The following is a 20,233-nucleotide window of genomic DNA, read 5'->3' as shown; positions in this document are numbered from 1 at the left end:
CATATTTTGGTATACAATACAAAAGTGTCTCGATTAAAAATATTATTATCTAGGATGATAAAGCGCGTACATTTAGTGCAGAAATTTTCTTATCTATCACATGTGACTTTAGTTAATTGTATCCGCTGTGTAAAAATTCCTTTGATTTAGTTTGAGTTAACAAATATACCGTAATTTTCCAATAACATAACAAAAATTTTATATTTCATTTGTAGAGAAGACAATTATGAAGATAATATCATATTATTTGCGAAGGCTCATAATTGCAGCATTTATTGTTGTGTGTATCTACTGTATCGCTCAAGTCTTTAGATCCGAGTTGAAATTTAATGATGAAGATTCAAGTCAGTTGGGAAAGCTGTAAGTAATTACATATCGAAATTAAATTATTACTTAACATTAAAATTGTTTACTATCAGTTCATTGATCCGTCGCGTTGTGTGGTTTATTTTTATAATATTAATAAATTTTGTCAATATAAGTGTAAGAATTTTATTTAGATTACAATTCTAAAGAAAATATAATTAATAAAGTAGATAAATTCTAAATAATATTTGTTAATTGAAAATTTAAATCATGAGAAATTTAAACGCATTCAAATTTTTATGCTCGAAACTATAAACTTAATTTATTATATTAGTAAAAGAATAAATATTAACATGCAGTTAATGTACGAAATTTTATTTGAATAAGTAAACTAGTCTAAGAATATTTAGTTTTTAATTTTAGTAATTTTTATTGTTTACTTGACAAAAATAAAAAAGAAGTGTTACGAGTGGGAATAAGTTTTTATGTCGTTGACTACTTCTAAATTAAAAAGGATTTCTTTTTTTATTTGATTATTATAATTTGCACTAATCATAACTGTATCGTCAAGGAAAACATTGTTTAACTCTACATTACTCTGTAATTATATTTACTACTTGTATTTGTATTTGGTTACAAAGCCTGAGCTGTATTATCGGTTATTATGTATTTTTCAGTATGCGTATCTCACAAATGATCAACGATGCCAAACAGCAAGTATCATATACAGGGTATGTTGATAATGAAATATAATATTATTTTTCATATAATGAAAATAATTAATATTTTCATTTATTTTATTTATTTATTTGATTTAACAGGCTAAAAAGTCTTTCATATAATGAAAATAATTAATATTTGCATAGAAATGGATCACCGGCATGTACATTTCCAGAACTCGATATTTTAAATCCAGAAATAATGAAGTTTATTAAGGATGTCAAACCCTTGGATTGTAAAATGGAAGATTGGGTCACTGTGGAGGGATCAAAGTTGAAAATTTCAAATAAAATCAAAACTCGTTATGGAGAAATAACTTGCGCTTTTAAAGGTAAATCGATATCTCCATGTAAAAGAAAACCACATTTAGCTTTAACAAAAATTCCGATTTCACGTTGTGCGAAATTTAAATTATTTTAAACTTCTTATTTTTTTAGAATTAAAAATTGGAAATAAAAGTAGAAAATTGAATTTATTATTTACTATTTCAACAGAAAAATGTCTGGTTAAATTTTTCAAAAATTATTGTTAAAAAAAAATTTACATTTTTTTTTTATGAAAAAACTTTCAAGGCCTTTGACGGTTCCTTGACGGTTGCTTCCTCGTGGAGGAAGCTTTGTAGTCCTTTCGTTTATAAAAATTTTCAAAGTGTCGGAAACAAATTTTTTTCTATATAGAAATAGGTTATATGAGATCCTGATCAATTGTCCGGATGTGTGTGTGTGTGGATCCCTTTTTTGTTTAGACGATAACTTTAACAGGTTTTAATGGATTTAGATAAAATTTAGTAGGCTCATTTATCATATTAATATCTCAAATCTCACCAAAGGATTTTAAAAAATACCCAAAAAAAAAAATTTTATCGTCTTTTTTCCAAAATTTTTTTTTAATCGAAAAAATTTTTAAATAGAAAAATTAAAGGTTATATATAATAAAATCGTATTCCTTACGTCAAGACAAATCGATTGGTATATATAAAGTATAGTTTCAATTTAAATTTAAAGAATTAATGAAAGTTAAAAAATTAAAAATTCACATTTTGTCAATAAAATTTTGTGATTTTTTAAATTGAAGTTTATATATAAAATAATTGTATTCCTTGCATGAAAACGAATCGATTGATATATATATATATATATAAAGTATACATTTGAGGTAAATTTAATAAATTAATGAAAGTTAAAAAAAAAAATTCCCATTTTAGCTGAACAATTTTGTAATTATTTAAATTCAAGTTTAAATATAAAATAATTGTGTTCCTTGCATTGAAACAAACCGATATAATTGTAAATAATTATAAATTAATTTTCAGAAATTTCAGATAAAATGTGAATTTTCGATTTTTTAACTTCCATTAATTCTTTAAATTTAACTCAAATCCATAGGTACTCAAATGTTTATATTATTATTATATTATTTTTGTATGTTTATTTCAATGTTAATGCTTTCTCCACGAGGAAGCAATAATTTTTTTGCTGATCGTAAAGAGGAAGCAAAATGTTCATATAATGAACATCTGAATTTACAACTTGTTTTTATTGTCATAAATAAAATTATTTAAAAAGGTAAATCCATATGGATACATAAAAATTATTTGTCTAGTTGATCATATTTTTTACTTTAAGGATTAAACATGGATTTACAATGAAAATTATTTTCATAAACAAATTTCATTGTAAATACATGTTTAATTTTTAAAATCAAAAATATGATCATATGTGACCGTCCACGACAAAACAAGGCTTAGCTCCCAAAAAATCAATTTTGAGTTTTTGATGCTAATCGATAGATTTTAAGTTGCTCTTTCACATGCAAAAGTCAGAAATTGTTTATGTCAATTACTTTTGACACTATAACGTTCTAAAGACGGGCATGTCAAGCGTGTTCCTTGTTTCTGCTTCTACTTCAATCGCTTGCCCTGTGAAATTTACTTTTGGGAGCTAAGCCTTGTTTTGTCGTGGACGGTCACATATATAGACAAATAATGTTTGTTTATGTAAATGGATTTTCTTTTTTAAATTAAAAATGTTTGCCTGATGCGGGCTTTATCAAGCCGAAACATGTAGCAAAAAATTTTATTTATGACAATAAAAAAACAACTTTAACAGTCAAAAGCCTTAAAAGTTTTTTCATGAATATTATTTTTTAAAAAACGGCTCTAAGCATTTTAACAATAATTATTATTATTGTAAAAATTTTCAATTTTGCAGAAATTATCAGAAAGAATGATTTCGAAGTTAGTTTAACGGATGCAGTTGAATCAAATGATGTTTATATTTTAAAAGAAAGTGATTTTGCGGACGTTAAATGTGAATCGCAGACTGGAAAACAGTAAGTTATTTAAAATTTTTAATTAAAAATTTGTAATATTGAAATTATTTTACAGATGGCACAGCGTATTGGCAGGTGTAAAACAAGATCCCTCAGTGAAAACTGATTATACTTGGGATAAAGTTCCAGAAAAGGGTCTTAAATTAAATGTTCTTATGTTTGGATTTGATTCATTGTCACGTAACACATTTATTCGCAAATTACCAAAGTCGTATCGTTATTTAAAAACAAATTTAAATTCTCTTATATTAGAAGGCTATAATATTGTCGGTGATGGAACACCTCAAGCTTTAATTCCAATTCTTACTGGAAAAATTGAACTCGAATTGCCAGAAACAAGAAAACGAATGGGATCAAAAGCAAATTTTGTTGACGTTTATCCACTTATTTGGAAAAAATACAAAGACAGCGGTTACATCACTGGTTTCATGGAAGATGTTCATCATATTGGAACGTTCACATATCGCCTTAAAGGATTTAAACAACAACCAACGGATCATTATATGAGAACTTTCTATTTGTCTGCTTCTCCACTTTTTAAATATTCAAAAAAGTTTTGTCTCAATGGAATTCCATTACACTCGGTAAGAAGAATTGCAAACTAATTAAAATTGTCTCAAAAGTAAAAAATTTTACAAAAAATGTTCATAATCCTTTAAGGTAATGATGAATTACATAAAAACAATGTTTGATGAATATCGGGACCAACCAAAATTTGCATTTGGCTTTCACGGAGAACTCTCACATGATTCTTATAATGATATTGGTGCTGCCGACGAAGATATTTATCAGTGGCTTGAAAGTCTAAACTACAGTGGACATTTGAATAACACTATTTTGATTTTTATGAGCGATCATGGACACAGGTAAAGAAATTAATTACATAAGATAATTTCTTTTTTCTTCATGTTTGAAATGTTATTTATAACTTGAGGAGTAATTTTTAAAAACTTGATAAATTCATTTTTGAAATTTTTTTCTGCAAACAATTTCTATGCATAATACAACATATTTAGAAAAAAATGGATTTTGTTAATTTACTCTTCAATTATAGTGTAATAATTAATTTTTTCATAATTTTAGATTCGCAGATATCAGAAATACTGTGCAAGGCAAACAAGAGGAGAGACTTCCGTTTTTTTCCTTTACATTTCCACCCTGGTTCAAGGAAATTCATCCGCGGGCTTATGAAAATTTTCTATACAATACAAAACATTTAACAACGCCTTTTGACATTCACAAGACACTTGAGAAAATATTAGATTTTGATAATCCTAAACTAGGTGACAAAGCAGAACGTGCCATCAGTCTTTTTGACAAGGTGATAAGCTTTCTTTAAATATGAATCAGTAAAAAAATTTCAATTACTCAGATTTTAGAAAGTGTAAAATTTCATTTTAGAGTAAAGATATTATAAAAAGTTATAATTTTATAATATAAAAATTACTACTTCCTTGATTAAAATATAAAAATTGTTTGATACTTATATTAATAAATTTACCTCTCAAGTATTTATTAAACAAATTACTTAGAAGCAAACATTTAAAATATTTTATGTGAATAAAAAAAGTCTTTATTTTTATCAGCTATAAAATTTATAAATATTTAATTAAAACAATTTGTAATTTTAGATTCCTTTACAAAGAACATGTGCCGATGCTTTTATAGAACCTCATTGGTGTGCTTGTCTTAATTGGCAAGAAATTTCAATTGGTGATCCAGCAGTGATAGACGCGGCAAATTATTTTCTGAAATTTTTAAATTCAATCACCAAAAAACACCGTAACATATGTGAGAAGCTACAACTCGGGGATATTTTATGGGCTTCTAAGTTATCACCAACTAAAGGCAAGTAAATTAATAATTATTCTTTATTTATGTAGGTTTATAATATATATATTTGTTATATTTTACTAAGGTTTACTAATCACTTATTTAATTTAAATTTCCTTTTTTTTAACTATTCCAATATGTCACATTCCTTAACATTTTTATGGTGTTGACAAAATTTAACTTTAATTTTACTAGATAGTTTAAAATATTTTTTTTGATAATATATTTATATTTAAAACTACTTCAGAAACATTTAATTATTAGTAATCTATCGATTATTTCATTCAAAATAAATAAAAAAAAAGATTAAGTCATTTAAGAAAGCAGTTTTACAAAAAAAGGCTACTTGAATTTAAATTCAATATTTAAAAAATTCTTTTTTTAGTTTTTACTAACTTATGTTTTTGTACATGTAAACTTACGAACTTTTTTGTAATTTTCAAATCTTTCTGGAAAAATATTTTAACTGGTTTTAAGAAAAATTAAATATTTTTACCAATTTTGCAAAAATATTAATAATAATATGAGTCAAAATTTTATGAAGTGTGAAAATATTTTTTGAGTAGTCGAAATTTTTTCTATTCAAAACAGTAAATAAAAAATACAAGTTGCACAGTTTTTCCAAATTTAAAGATTTATACAAATTATTGTTAGAAACATTTTTGTATATGATTTTACAAATTTTGTTTGTTTTTTTTTAATCTACAAAATCCATTTGTCAGGCGCTTGTCATTATTACTTTAAATTAATACTGCTTTCGATTAATATTTCTCATTTTTTAAAATTATTTAATTTGTTAAAAATACAATTTATTTAAACAAATTGAAATTAATCTAACTTCTTCTTAGATTTTTCAAATTTTTTTTGTTGGATATTATTCATAAAACAAACTAAAATCATTTCCAAAAAGAATAATTTGGTAACTTACCTTCGGTTAAATATTACAAATATTTTTATTCTTGCATGCAGCACAAAAAATTTCTCCTGACTAACGCATTATTGTTTAAAATTGAAATATTTAAATAAATAAAGATTAGAACTTGTTAGAAGTTAGATAAAATTCCATAATTTTAAAAAATGAGAAATATTAATCGAAAGCAGTGTTAATTTAAAGTAATAATGCCAAACGCTAAACAAATTGATTTTGTTGATTGAATAGGAAAACAAAAATTTGTAAAATCACGCATAAAAATGTTTATAACAATAATTTGTATAAATCTTTAATTTTGTCAAAACTGTGAAAAAATTTCAACTATTCAAAAAATATTGTCACACTTTACAAATTTTGACTCATATATTATAATTTTAAACTATTTCAGGTCTTTTAAATTTTCAAAAGTCAGGAGATCTTGATGGTTTTGTTGGTGATTTTACATCGAAAACTAAAGTAAAATCAGAAATATATCAAATAAAAATAAAAACAGAACCTGGTGGTGGACTTTTTGAAGGAAGTATAACCCATAATCTGAATAATAATAATAATAATAATAATTTTTCAATGAAGGTTAGTAAAAACTTTTTACCACTCTCTTTAAATTTAAGTATGTAATTTTTAAATTAATTTAATCTTGTTTTATTAAACTTATTTTTTATATTGAAAATGTTATAAATTTTGTTTTAAAAATTCTCAAAAATCATTATTTTTCAAAATATTTAAATAAATGTGTACACATTCATTACAGATAACAGACGTTAGTCGAATAAATATGTATGGTACGCAAGCAAGATGCGTCGAGAACCATTTGTACGATTTGCGTAAATACTGTTATTGCAAAAACTAATTTAAAATTAGTAACAGTAACGTTACTAAAATGTTGCTGTGCACAAATGTGATATCAGAAAGTATTGAAGTATCTTGTAATTAGTTGATTATTTATGACTGATTTTATGTATAGAAATTTAAAAATACTTTTTACATACTACTCATCGCAAAAAATTTAACACCAATACCCAGTTTATTAAACAGAACGATCTCTAAATATCAGCCATAATATTAAGCATAAGGTATACATCAAGTCAGAATATATTTCACAAAAAATATTATATACATATTTTATCAAAAATATTCAAATAATTCTTATGAGTTTTTTTTTGTACATATATATTTAATAGTATTTAATATATATAATATATGAAATAGATGCCAAACATTTGTTAACCTTTTAAGAATCAGACAATTCATTTTATAGAGAAGTCGAGTTTAAAAATTTACCACTACTTAAAAAAATTAAATTATTTATTACTCTTTAATAGTTCATTTATTTTACAACTTTTAAATTGTTTTAGCTTTTTAAAAACATTGGTGACAATAATTAAATATATAATTATTTTCAAATTATCAAAAACTTTTCCAAATTTTCAAAATATGACAAAACTTTGTTAAATTATTTAACACTTATTTTTATTTTAGAATTTCCGTCAATTTTAATTTTTTAATCGTTTCTTTTTACAACTAGAGTTTAAAGTTTCTAATTAAATCTATTATAATTTATAAATATTATCAATTGTGATAATCACGTTTAAAAAAATCAACAAATAAAATGAAATTTAAGACTAAAAAGGGATCATATCCACAAAGTATGTGATTGTAAATATTTATTTTGCCGACACTCATACTTCCTATAAAGTATCACATGCTTGTGGATGAGCTCTAATGAAATTTTGAAATAAATTTAAATTATGGCTAATAGTCATTTAAAAACACATAAAATCACGACATTGGAATATTATGTAAATTATAAATGAACAGCAAAGTATTAATTTAGAAGATTATTATAAACGTAACTAAGTGTTTTAAAAATCAAACAGTACGTTTTAGCGTACAAACGCACAAGTATTTAAAATTGTGCTTAAATAGCGTCATATCAGTATTAAAGTAATGAAAAATTAATTATTTTAATTATGATTCGATCTTTTAATTGCAGTATATTTTATTTCTACAATAGAATACAGAATAAACTTGCTACAATTTCAAAAAAAAAGGAATTTTTTCATTTATTGTTCAAGAAAATAAGAATTCGTTAAATAAATTGACCGACTGTTTCTCATTTGCATATTTTCATTGCTTTAATGTTTAATATATTAAAGTCATAATTATAATTTATTAATAACAATGATGAGGGTCGATGGAGACTATGTAAGGTTAAAATTAAAAATTTTAGAAGGTTTTACTGAATTATTCGAATTTTTGTTAAGAAAAGAATATTCACATTGAAAAATTGCGTTCCACAAAGCCCGGTGAAATTAATATTAGAATCAATTCAATATATTTCGCATAAAGTTGTTCATTTTTAAAAATTATAATTGATTGCGTATGTTTTTGAAATTCGGAATGTAAATTGCAAAAAATTTAATTATTAAATTAAGACTTATAATCAATATAAAGTGCTAAAAAATTTGAACTTTATATTCGGTCTGAGTTTCAATTTAATATTCTATTTTATGGAAGGTATAGTTAATTGCTCTAAAAATCAACGACTTTGTACATAATATAGTAAATCGACTCAAATATTAAAAATAATATGTAATAATGTTTTGCCATTTAAATGTATTTAGAATATTATCAAATGCCAAATGTTCTTCATGTATATGAAATAGATTAATGTAAAACACAAGTATAGTCAGTATATTATTGTCTATAATTAAGAGCATAAAAGATAAGCCAATTGTAATTATACAGTATACATCATCTTTATATACCTGTAGAATTATTATTTTCATGGTATTTTTATATGTAAATATTGTAAAACTTACGATAATCTTTCATCTTTTAGCTAAAACATACTACCTCACTCAATAAAACTAATAAATAATGCCTGTCAGAAAAAAAGATATGTTTAGTGAATGTTTTATCAAACCTTATTATCATCAATTAAATTGATGAAGCACTGTTGTTATTTGTCTCGATGAAGGTTCTATTAATAAGAAACCAAGATTTTGCTTATGAGAAGGATTTTTTGGGAAATAAGATTCTCCTTGAGAATTTTTTACATCTACTTTCAACACCATTGTAGTTATGTACAATTTATTTGATTCTTCTTGGTTTTCAACACTGTAAAAGACATATTTAAAATTACTTTTGCGATTAATTTTAGAAATTTCGAATTTCTAATTTTATATAAAATTATGATAAATGAAAAATATTCTTTCTACCTAATTAAATCTTTATAAATTGTTTTTGTTGCGTCCAAATAACATTGAATGTTGTCTTCATATTGACACAAAATTCCACCCAAGACGAGCATTTGAAATATGACAAAAATAAATTCTTCTCGTTCATGTTTTGTGTATAAATCATATTCGTCACATTCTTCATTTAATAACATCTTTAAACAGTATATGATTTTATTATTTTTTTATGTAATATTACAACAATAAATATTTGTAGTATTATAACTTATTTGGACTTTATATTATAAACAATTAAGTTGTTAAAAATAAGGGGAAATTATATTGTAAAATTTAGAAAGTGTACAATGAAGAAATAAATATATTCTACTTGTAGTATTATTTAAGAATATTAAATATAAATTTTTTTGGCTATAAAACAGAACTTTTAAAGAATATTGTAAATATTTTTAAAAAAATATATTAATTGACTCTGTTTGAAAACAAAATTATGTGCTATTGGAATAATTTATCTTTTTTTTAATTTTTCATATTTTACTATATATTTTAAAATTGATTAATTTGAGTTATTTTAACTATTGGAAATGAGTTTATAAAAATAGTGTCTTGCGTTTTATAAATTCAATTTTTTGAAAATTAATACATACTGCTCTAAGATTGTCAGATACAAGAAATTCATCAATTTCTTCATCATATCTCTTATGTATGGCACCAGAATTATAAACAATATTATTATCAGAATTTTTTAATTTGTCAAAAAATGACATATTTAAAACTGAACATTGAAGTTGTTTAACTTCAACAGAAGAAGCAACTGTTCCTGTGTTAAAAAATTATTTTAAGTTTTTGTAGATTACTTATACATATTTATTTGTAAAAAAATGTAATAATGTACCTTCGGTAATCCAATTGTTACCATTTTTAAGTTTTAATGCTTTTGCCACAGTTTCATCTTTAAAAAATGCCTACAAAAATTATTCATACATTATAATATTCATTTTTTTTTGTTCCTTGAATAAAGGGAATATCAAACATAAAATTAAAAAAATACCTCGGCTAACTGATATTTATGATACGAGTGAAATGATTCATTGAAAGCGAAGTTTTGAATGCTAATATTATCCTTTATGCCCCTAAAAAATGATTAAATAATTCGTGAAATATATTTTATAAATATATTTTCTATCCTTTTAATTTACCATTTAATAAGTAATTGTTGTATTTTTTTATTATATATTCCATTATAATCTTTATCCGCAAGAGGCACAAACGTAAATACTTGATCAAGATCCATTTTCAAACATTTTCGGTTACCATGGAAACGAATTGCTAGATTTGAAATCGAAATACGTCAGAGTCGTAACATTTCAGAGGTTCAATGGTAAAAAACAACCCATCACTGACGAAAAACAATGTAAAAGTACCTTAAATTTTCACCTCTTCAACCCTGGAGAATCTACATCAAAATAATGCAAATGGCGAGATAAGTTTAAGACTGCTTAATTAAAAAGTTTTTTTAAAAATAAAAATTAAATTTTTTAGCTTAAATGCACGCTGAAAATAATGTGACGTCGACTGTGTGCGATGGCGAGCAAAGAAGGAACCGGCCATCAGCAGCAGTTCGTTGAAGAAATTGATTTTAAAGAAATTGAAAGACAAGAGGTAAATATTTTTCTTTGCGTAAGGGTTACTACTAATTTTAACATAAGTTTCGTTTCCTTTAAAATATTGTAAATTTAATAGCTAAAACTATAATCTACGAGCTTTTTCTTACACTGTATTAGAATTTAATATATAGAAATTAAGAGAATAACATAACCTTATCTTTCATGTCAAAAATGGATTTTTTTTTATTTTATAAGAGTTTCACAGTGTTTTTAACAATTTTACTTGTTATTATTTTTATAATCAATATTTGTAAATAAACATTAATTTCAATTGTTTTGTTAACAATATAAAAATTTGTTGTTTTGAAACTGTCAAAACATGTTAACAATAAAAATTAATTATTGCGTTTACATATTTCAGTTTCAATGTTTACATTGTGTCATATTAAAAAAAATGTTTTTTTAAATACTTTACTTTGGTGACTAAATTGAAATAAAGGGATACAGTTAATTAGGATAATTAGTTACTTTTATGCATGGTGAACGTTATCAATTTATGAGTTTTATTCTTATAAATTTTACTTTGATGTCAAATGATGTTTCTTATGTTTAAAAAAAAATGTCAGATTGTAGGAAAAGGATCTTTTGGAGTAGTTTGGAAAGGAAAATGGCGTGGACAATATGTTGCAGTGAAGCTTATAAACTCGGAAGGTGAAAAGAAGGCATTTACAGTTGAAGTAAGACAACTTTCAAGAGTAGCTCATCCTAATATTGTTAAACTCTATGGAGCTTGTACGAAAAATCCCGTTTGTCTGGTAATGGAATATGCAGAAGGTGGATCATTATATAATGGTAAGCGAATTAAATTAATTTCAAATATATAAAAAAAAAATGTGTAGGACTTTATTTTTTACTTATTTTGTATTTTTAATTGGATATTCAGTTCTTCATTGCGAACCACAACCTCATTATACAGTGGGACATGCCATGAGTTGGGCCCTACAATGTGCTCGTGGTGTTGCATATCTTCACAATATGAAACCAAAACCGCTTATTCATAGGTAAATAAAAAAAATATATATATATTATTAGTTAAATAAAATTCACATTTATTGAAATTTAATTTTTAATATAATAATTATTTACTGTAAATAAATTTGAAATGTAAGAAAAATATTTTGATATTTCAGGGATTTGAAACCTCCAAATCTTCTTTTAATCATGGGAGGTCAAACGTTGAAAATCTGTGATTTTGGAACAGCTTGCGATTTAAAATCTTATATGACAAATAATAAAGGCTCAGCAGCATGGATGGCACCTGAAGTATTTGAAGGTTCTCGCTACACAGAGAAATGTGATGTTTTTAGTTGGGGTATCATTCTCTGGGAGGTGTTGTCAAGGAGGAAACCTTTTGACGATATTGGAGGTTCTGCCTATAGAATAATGTGGGCAGTTCACATTGGACAGAGACCTGCTTTACTGGAATCGTGTCCAAAACCAATAGAAAGGCTAATGACAAGGTGAGAATTACAATTGATAAAAATAAGAAAATAAATAATTTCATAATTAATTTAAATTTATTTCTATAGATGTTGGAGTAAAATACCAGATGAGCGACCTTCAATGGTTGAAGTGGTTAGAATTATGACTGCATTGTCAGAAATGTTCAGTGGAGAATTAGGACCTGTAGAATATTCTTTAAGTAAGTATAAAATAGAACTTTATAAAAAGTTTAAATATTTATGAAATTATATTCGATAAATGAAGAATATATATTTGTGGCCTTATTTAACATTAAGTTGGAATGTAACTAATTGTATTGTTACATTTAACAATTACAATTGTAAATTGTTTGCCATGATTTTTAAAATATAAATTATTAAGTTTGATTTAATATTAAATGTTATCAGGCAGTGAAGGGGACATGGATGATGATGACGATGACGAGGATGCACGTAGTGATACGTTAGATACTTTAGATATGCCGAGTACTTTAAATTCTCTGATTAACTGTTCCGTTGAAAATGGATTGGATAAAACTCCAGTGCCAACTGAATTGAATGATGAGATGAATGGTAATCCATTGCAAAAATTAGATTTAAACGATATTCCAGTTCAAATGCAAGGCAGACTCGAATTTACTAATGATGATTCGTGGAGAAATGTTATTCAAAAAAATCCAGAATCTCAAGTTTTAACACCAAATTCTCTATCATTTAATCAATCATCAAATATTGCTCCCTTAAAAGTGGAATGTGATCCGGTAAGCTTCATTTTCTAACTTATAAATTGTATAATATTTTTTTTAATTCCTTACATTATAAGTTGTTTTTTTTATTTCCGATTTCAATTAAATAACAATTATTTTATAGAAAGAAAATACTTTTCATTTCTAGAACGCTTGGGAGCTTGGAAATTCTTTGGATTCTTCGTGGGAAATTCGAAACATGGCCGGCTTGGATAAAATGGCGCCAAAATCAAAGAAAAACTTACAGGGTGAGTTGATTCTTTTAATAAAATATTATAATTAAAAAAAATGATACCTTATTTATTTATTGTACAAGTATATTTTATTTTTGCTTTATTTATCGATAAAAAAAGTACATTCCTTTTATTTCATAATTAAGCAACTGGAACTGTCGATAAAACATAAATTTCAGTACAACAAAAATTGTTTATCGTAAATTGATAGAAAAAGTTTATTTTTTTTTTTCTTTCTTCTAAAGAGAGTATGTAAACAAAAAGAAACAACAGCAGGAAGAATAATTATTTCCGTATTAATAGAAACTATGAGGAGGCGTTAAAAGGTTTGCCAAAGTAGAAGAAAGAGGTTGAATAATTAGATTTCGAGAGTCTTTGAATGTGTCGTATATATATATATATACTTGCATCGTGACCTATTTGCAAATCTCAAAATGACAGACATGTGCGTCATATAAGTTTGGTTTGATTATTCTCAGACGTTCTTAAACCAATTTTAAATTACATTTTTTTATATATAAGCAATCTCGGTAAAGTTTGATACTTTTTCAAAAATTTCAAAAACTTTGTTAAATTAACTAATTGAAATCTTATATTGAAAAATTCAGCTTAAGATTAGGTTTCTTTTAAGGAAGTTCTCTCGCAAACAGAAATGACGAAGAGTTAATTATCAAACTTGATAAACTGATAGATAATGGTTTAAAGAAGATGTAGTTAAATTTTTAGAGGTCTAGGTGGATTTTGACAAAAGATATAAATAATTTTCTCTTTTCACATTTAACACGGGTTCTTATAGGAAATTGAATTTTTTGGTCTGAAATCTCAAATTGTGAAAAATCTGACGAAAAGATATTACTGGAACTTTATATACATAAAGTTTAATAGCCAATGTTCACTTACTTTTAATAAAATTGATCATACCTGGCTTAGGAGACTCACAATTAATTATTTTGTCTAAAAAAACACCGTATTTTGACAATCAGAAATTACTTAGCACAACGCTTGGCAACGTTGCGTCTTGTAGGTTAGGTATAGAAAAAGCGCGAAATTTGAAAGTAATATAAGTAGTATATACATATAATAGTATATTCTTCAAAGATTCATAATAATGAATAATAATTTGAATTTGCTTATAAAAAATTAAGATTTTTAAAATAATAAATTATTATTATTATTATTTAACGAAAATAAATCAAACAATAGCAGACGACAAGAAACGGAACGGGGGAAATATAATCCAACGTTGCCAAGCGTTGAGCTAGTACTACGTGATACAAATGAAAACTTAAATGGGCATTGATTTGACTGACGTTGGAGGGAGAGAACTTCCTTAATTAGAACCTAATTTTCAAATTACTATTTCTAAAAAAATGCCGAGTATGACTTTTTTTAACTTCACTTGTCCTTTTATTTTTCAAGTAAAATAACAAAAAAGGAACTACTCATTAGTAGCACCAAACTGTCTGCAGTTTGTTTTAAAACAGACACTTTCAATCGCCCAGATCTCCCGTGTACGGGACTATTTATATCTGCGTTTGACGCGTGACAATTTGACTCTTGCCTTTTTTTTTAGTGCAATTTTGTGTAAGGGCGTAAACACAATAAAATAAAACGCATTTCAAAAACTAGAATAATTACAGGAAATCAAGATTATTTTCGTCAATCGTAATAATCATATATATAAATTTTATTAATCACTGAAAATATTAGTAAATTATCATTAATCTTTCCTTCGCGTGAAATGGATTTTAAATATTGAAGCTTCTGGTTTGAGACATAAACCGATGAACGCCATGTAGCGCACCAAGTGGATTATTTTCAGCCTGGAATACCAAACGATGCTATGACTCATGCGTCTTCTGCCGCTCTGTTCTCGTTCTACGATCTTTAATCACATTGTCACGAGATGCATTGAAAAGATGTGATCCAAACTGTTTTCAATTAGCAATTTTCCCAAAGAATTAAAACTAATTTTTCAATGCATCAAAAGTCTGTTAAATTTTGAACTTTTAATTTATAAATTATTCTCATAATTCTTTGTGTGAAGAAATAATTGTCAGATATTGTTTACTCAATTTTGAAATAATAGTATGATAGAAGAAGAATGAAAGGAGTGAAATTTTTAATATTTCCTTGGACTTGAAATATATTTTATATATCTATATATCTTATATATTTATATATCTCCCGAGGGGGAGACTTTACTTTGGTCCTATGTGCAGCAACAAAAATGGCAAAAAATCTCGAGATTCCCGTGGATGAATCAAGGCGAGAGCGTTTTGTTTTTGGCTCGTGTACGAGAACGCCGTCGAGAATTCGGGAAGACGAAGAGTGGTGCGGGGTGTCTTAAAGGGTAGTTCGAGGGGAATGGTGGAGTGTATTTAGCAGCAGGTGTGGTTGAGTCAGCATCCCCGTTATAGAAGCGCGTTTGTTTAGTGAAGAGTCGTCTCCCCGCGGAGGAGCAACTCTCGATAAAGAGAAATTCAATCACAAACACAAAAAAAAAAATAAAAAATAATTTATCTCTAAATGTTTATTTATTTTCATATTTTTGTCTAAGTAGTTTACCGGTAATTTGCCGAAATTGACGATCGTTATCAGAAAGTGGATATTTAATCGTATCGCGCATTTAGTATCGACCTCTTTGTCGTCGATCCTTTCGATGGATGAACAATCTCATTGGTCAATTCGTTTTTTGGCTCTCGTACTGAGAATGTAAGGCGAACGATTTCAAAGCTTTTTTTTTTTGTAAAGGAGAATAACACATCACAAATGGAGTATTTGTACTCGTCGAGCTCGGAGACAAGAAACACGAGCGAGATGTGTGAGGAGTACTTCAATATCGTGGGTACCGATACCCTCCAACGTTGCTGGTTACTATTGCGTCAGTATTTTACACAATCTGCATTTCATTTTTATCCAAATATCTCTATTGATCTTCAATAGTCAAACTGCAATTATAGTTCGATTAAAGAATTTTCTCTACAGTGATCATGTATAGAGAAATTTAGAGTATTTTATTTTTTAGGATCACAATTATGATAATATAATATAAATAGCAAGAATTTAAATTTCAAACTTGAATTTGTTTTCTATTTTGAATGACGAATCATTTCCTGTTTAAAGTAAAATTTTCCTCGATTTGTTACAAATACTATTTTAGTATTTTCAATTAGTTTCCAATGATGTTAGTGAAAAATGAGTTCTAATTAATTAAATGCTGTTCTTTTCTTTTTCATTATATAAATAAAATTCTTAAGCTTTTATTGGAAAATTTTTAATTTCCTTAAAAAATAAAATTTTAAGTTGAATTATAATTTGTTATTGTTTATTAAGAATGGGTTGATTCATTGTAACAGGTAGCAGTACGATGAATGAGGATTTGGACAATGTTTATCGTTTATTGGACACTGAACAGAGACCTCGTACTCCTGATCACACGTGTCCGCAGTCTAGAGAGATCTTTGAGGAACACAAACAGCTGGCACAAGAGTATCTCAAAGTGCAAACAGAAATTGCACTTTTGAGCCAACAAAAAAATGCCTTACTAAAGAATCTCAGCATTGAAGATCGCAAACAAAAAGAAGAACTTCTTGGATTGGAGAAAGAAAAGGTTATTAAGAATTTATTTTTGATTTTTCTTAGTAGAAAATTGATATTTTCATTTTGCATCTTTTTTTCAATTGTTAAGAATTAAATTTTAATTTTGTATTTAATATTTTTGAATTTTAATATTCATTTCCAAAATTTAAAAAATTTTAATAAAATTTTATTAATGATAATAATTTTTAACTATTATTAGCTACGAGAAATAACAAACTTATATTACTAATTAACGTTATTATTTGAAAACAAAATCATTTAATCTCTCCTGGGAGGAAACATGAAGCTTGAGACTTTAAAAATAATAGAATGTCTAATAGAATTTTGCATTGACCTATTTTCATCGAAAATATCAAAAAAGTCGGGGAAACATCGAAATTGTTGGAAGGATTTCAAAGCATCTGTTTAAAATTCTATTAAGTTGTGCGTGCATAGGGAAAATCCGTGAAAAACGTCATGAGAGAAATGTGAACGTCTGATGAACGAAGTGAAGGCGATCCATCGAATGGCAATGTCTGCCGGAATTTGTGTCGCATTTTCTTTGATGAATCATCGACTTGATACTCTGGCGCGAAAAGCAAAGATCAACCTTCAATGAGCCAGGTCTTCTTTGCGTAATTGATAAAAACCTAAATCACTTTTCAATTCATATCGTTTATCATTTGAGTCAATTCAAATATAATTCTTTGTTACTTTCTGTATTTTAATTATTTATAATTCGATGTTTCTGATATCCTTACAATTCAAACGTTTAATAAAATAGTTGATAGTTATTTTTTCTTTGAAAATAAAAAAATATATTTTAAAACTTAATTGTTTATTACTAATTACAGGAATCTTTGCGGAAACTCTATCAAACTTTTAAACATCAATTGGAAATGAAAAAAAATCAACGAAGTAACACGCAGAGAACACCTGCGATACCTTCAATAGGACCTGTAGTTTCTGGAGAAGATGGTTGGATTGTCGTCTCCCGACAGGATCCTTCGAGGATGTCTTAATATTCTCCAAGTTCAGATATTTTTAATAAGTGTCTTAATTAGCCCAACTCATAGTTCTAGGGTGTGATTCGTAAGTCTGTGATGTCAGATTAAATTTTTTTCTAAATACCTTTAAAAAAACAACTTTCAGCAAAGTAATATTTTTTTTTTTTTTTGCTGTTACTTTGCTGATGGTAATATTTTCTAATAAACAAAGATGCACTGATAATTGCTTTAGAAACTCAAAAGTAGAGAAAAAAACCGATTTTACTTATTAAAGAGACTGATTATATATATCATATATAATGCATCTTAAAAGGATAATAAAATAAATTCATAAATATGACGATCTCAAATTGAGAAGGAAATTTAAATTAAAGTATTTGTCAATCTAATTCTTTATTTTCAATGACAATTTTGGCAACAAATATTATAAACACTAAAAGAAAATGCTTCCATTTAGTTTATTTACAACATGTTGCAAAACATGTTTATCAATCGTTTTCCTTAATTGTAGAAAATTGATTTAAAATTTACTGAAAGTGAAAAAAAAATAAGTGAAACATATTAGATATATTCTAATATTTTAATTTTTCTACGAATTATCAAAGTCCGTTCAGCTTAATCTATATACTCATTTTTGTAGAATTAAGAATTTTTATTTTTAATTCAAACAAAATATTTCGTATAACTTACAGTTTAAAAATCAATGCTAGTCAGTAAATTATTAAAATATGAATATTAATATTAAGGAAGAATTTACACCTCCAGGTGAATTATTTATCTCAAAAATCACTGACTAATTTAACAAATTCGTGATGGGAAAAATTATCAACCATTTCTATTTTACATTTTAAATGTTAATTAATAAGACAATGAACTTTTTAAATTTAAAATAACGAGTACGATTTTAATATTGAAAGTTACTTTAAAAATTAATATCTGAAGAATGTGATTTTAATTAAATTATAATAAGATAAAAAAAACAGAGTGAATGAAAATGTATAATAGATAGTGCATGTAGTAATTAATTATTAATCTGTAAAATGCCTTTTAATGAATGAATGAATTAGTGTTTTAATTGAATGAATAATGGTTGTGAGGTAATACAAAAAAATGAAATAATTATTTTATTCTCACCTTCGGATTTTTTGATCGAGATTTCCTTTTGATTTCTTTATTTTTAATTATTATAGAAATTGAGAATTAAGTTAATTGTTTATTTCATTAAAAAAATTTATTGAGATTTATGGTTATTGATGCTGACATTGACTCATCGGTGAGTCTGGCGCTCAACACTCCTTAATTTATTAAATTGAATTAATTTTTGTTAGAGTAAATTAATTAGGTCCCTTTTCGATCAAAAATCCGAAGGTGAGAATAAAATAATTATTTAACTTTTTTTTTATTACCTCACATGGTTAAGAAGTGAATGTGATTTTTAATTGATTTTACTCGATAAATAATAAGGCATTCCATGTGAAATTTGCATTTAAAAAATAATTTTTGATTGGAATATGTTTTTTCAAATTCTATATAAAAAAAGTTAGTGAAACGCTAAATTACAATTTTTGTTATTCGATGGGTATTATGGAACTTATTGTTTCGAAAGTATTTGCTACTTTTACTTTTGTTTACTTGTTAATTTTTAATAGAAAATTTAAAAAAAATATTCCAATCAAAAATAGTTTTTGAATGAAATTTCCACATAGAATGTCCGTATATAGTTAAAAATATTGAATTATGCATAATATTGACGTGTAAATTGACAAAATGAGATAAAACTTTATTGCTTATAAAGTTTAAAAAAGTTGAAATCATTTTTATATTAATTTAATTTGACAAAATTTTGCTTCAGATAATTTGTTTCAGATAGATATTTTAAAGATCTTTATAAACTTTTAAAAAGGTTTGAAGCATTTTTTAATTAGGCAAATAATAATTGTATATTATTATTACATAATTTTTCAATAAAATATTTCAGTGAATTGATTTTATAGTATTTTGTCAATCTCTGCATCAATATATTTTTTAATTTAATTGTAAATATTGAATGCAAAAACGGTAATTACTCGAAACACACGAAAAAAAATGTAAATTAAGAACTATTCATAATATTGTCAAGTAGATTAATTAATTCACGTAATCATCTCTTTATCAATACTCCATCAATTAATAATTTACATTATTGTAAATTTAATTGTAAATATTTTACATCAAAAGAATAAACATAATGTGAGTTAA

The 20,233-nt window shown here is 25.6% G+C and overlaps 3 protein-coding genes across 8 annotated transcripts in view; 2 read left to right on the top strand and 1 right to left on the bottom strand.

The window, feature by feature from the left end:
• LOC127280903 (uncharacterized) overlaps window positions 1–8,804 on the top strand; it is a 13,692-nt gene extending 4,888 nt beyond the window's left edge. For 2 of the 4 annotated variants that reach the window (XM_051304240.1, XM_051304242.1), the window contains exons 2-11: window positions 216–360; window positions 984–1,037; window positions 1,173–1,357; window positions 3,237–3,357; window positions 3,413–3,941; window positions 4,018–4,223; window positions 4,441–4,678; window positions 4,989–5,205; window positions 6,510–6,694; window positions 6,873–8,804. In XM_051304240.1, coding sequence (XP_051160197.1) covers window positions 227–360; window positions 984–1,037; window positions 1,173–1,357; window positions 3,237–3,357; window positions 3,413–3,941; window positions 4,018–4,223; window positions 4,441–4,678; window positions 4,989–5,205; window positions 6,510–6,694; window positions 6,873–6,971 — 1,968 coding nt within the window. In that variant the 5' untranslated portion in view covers window positions 216–226 and the 3' untranslated portion in view covers window positions 6,972–8,804. Of the gene's footprint in view, window positions 1–32; window positions 361–775; window positions 907–983; window positions 1,038–1,172; window positions 1,358–3,236; window positions 3,358–3,412; window positions 3,942–4,017; window positions 4,224–4,440; window positions 4,679–4,988; window positions 5,206–6,509; window positions 6,695–6,872 lie in introns of those variants that run through there. The other 2 variants (XM_051304241.1, XM_051304244.1) reach the window with 2 other exon arrangements.
• LOC127280910 (cilia- and flagella-associated protein 300-like) lies at window positions 295–16,174 on the bottom strand. 3 transcript variants are annotated; one of them, XM_051304254.1, is made up of 8 exons: window positions 14,328–16,174; window positions 10,743–10,774; window positions 10,518–10,647; window positions 10,370–10,451; window positions 10,214–10,283; window positions 9,966–10,138; window positions 9,343–9,515; window positions 9,048–9,241 (listed from the first exon to the last, which is right to left on the bottom strand). In XM_051304254.1, exons 3-8 carry the CDS (start codon window positions 10,610–10,612, stop codon window positions 9,058–9,060), a joined length of 777 nt encoding a protein of 258 aa, XP_051160211.1. In that variant the 5' UTR covers window positions 10,613–10,647; window positions 10,743–10,774; window positions 14,328–16,174; the 3' UTR covers window positions 9,048–9,057. The 3 variants fall into 3 exon arrangements, with proteins under 3 accessions (XP_051160210.1, XP_051160211.1, XP_051160212.1); XM_051304253.1 differs by lacking the exons at window positions 10,743–10,774; window positions 14,328–16,174 and adding an exon at window positions 295–358 and having other exon boundaries at window positions 10,518–10,630; XM_051304255.1 differs by lacking the exons at window positions 10,743–10,774; window positions 14,328–16,174 and having other exon boundaries at window positions 10,370–10,441; window positions 10,518–10,599.
• Window positions 10,770–20,233, top strand: LOC127280907 (mitogen-activated protein kinase kinase kinase 7-like). Its single transcript, XM_051304250.1, has 9 exons — window positions 10,770–10,980; window positions 11,552–11,777; window positions 11,869–11,986; window positions 12,116–12,445; window positions 12,515–12,627; window positions 12,836–13,188; window positions 13,322–13,421; window positions 16,766–17,019; window positions 17,843–20,233. Exons 1-9 carry the CDS (start codon window positions 10,903–10,905, stop codon window positions 18,008–18,010), a joined length of 1,740 nt encoding a protein of 579 aa, XP_051160207.1. The 5' UTR covers window positions 10,770–10,902; the 3' UTR covers window positions 18,011–20,233.

The sequence above is a fragment of the Leptopilina boulardi genome, unplaced genomic scaffold, assembly GCF_019393585.1.
Source record: "Leptopilina boulardi isolate dan_hultmark-lab unplaced genomic scaffold, ZJU_Lbou_2.1 LbouV2_257, whole genome shotgun sequence".
NCBI classification, from domain to species: Eukaryota; Metazoa; Arthropoda; class Insecta; order Hymenoptera; family Figitidae; genus Leptopilina; species Leptopilina boulardi.
The sequence above is the reverse complement of the archived record's forward strand: the minus strand, read 5'-3'. Positions and strand labels throughout refer to the sequence as shown.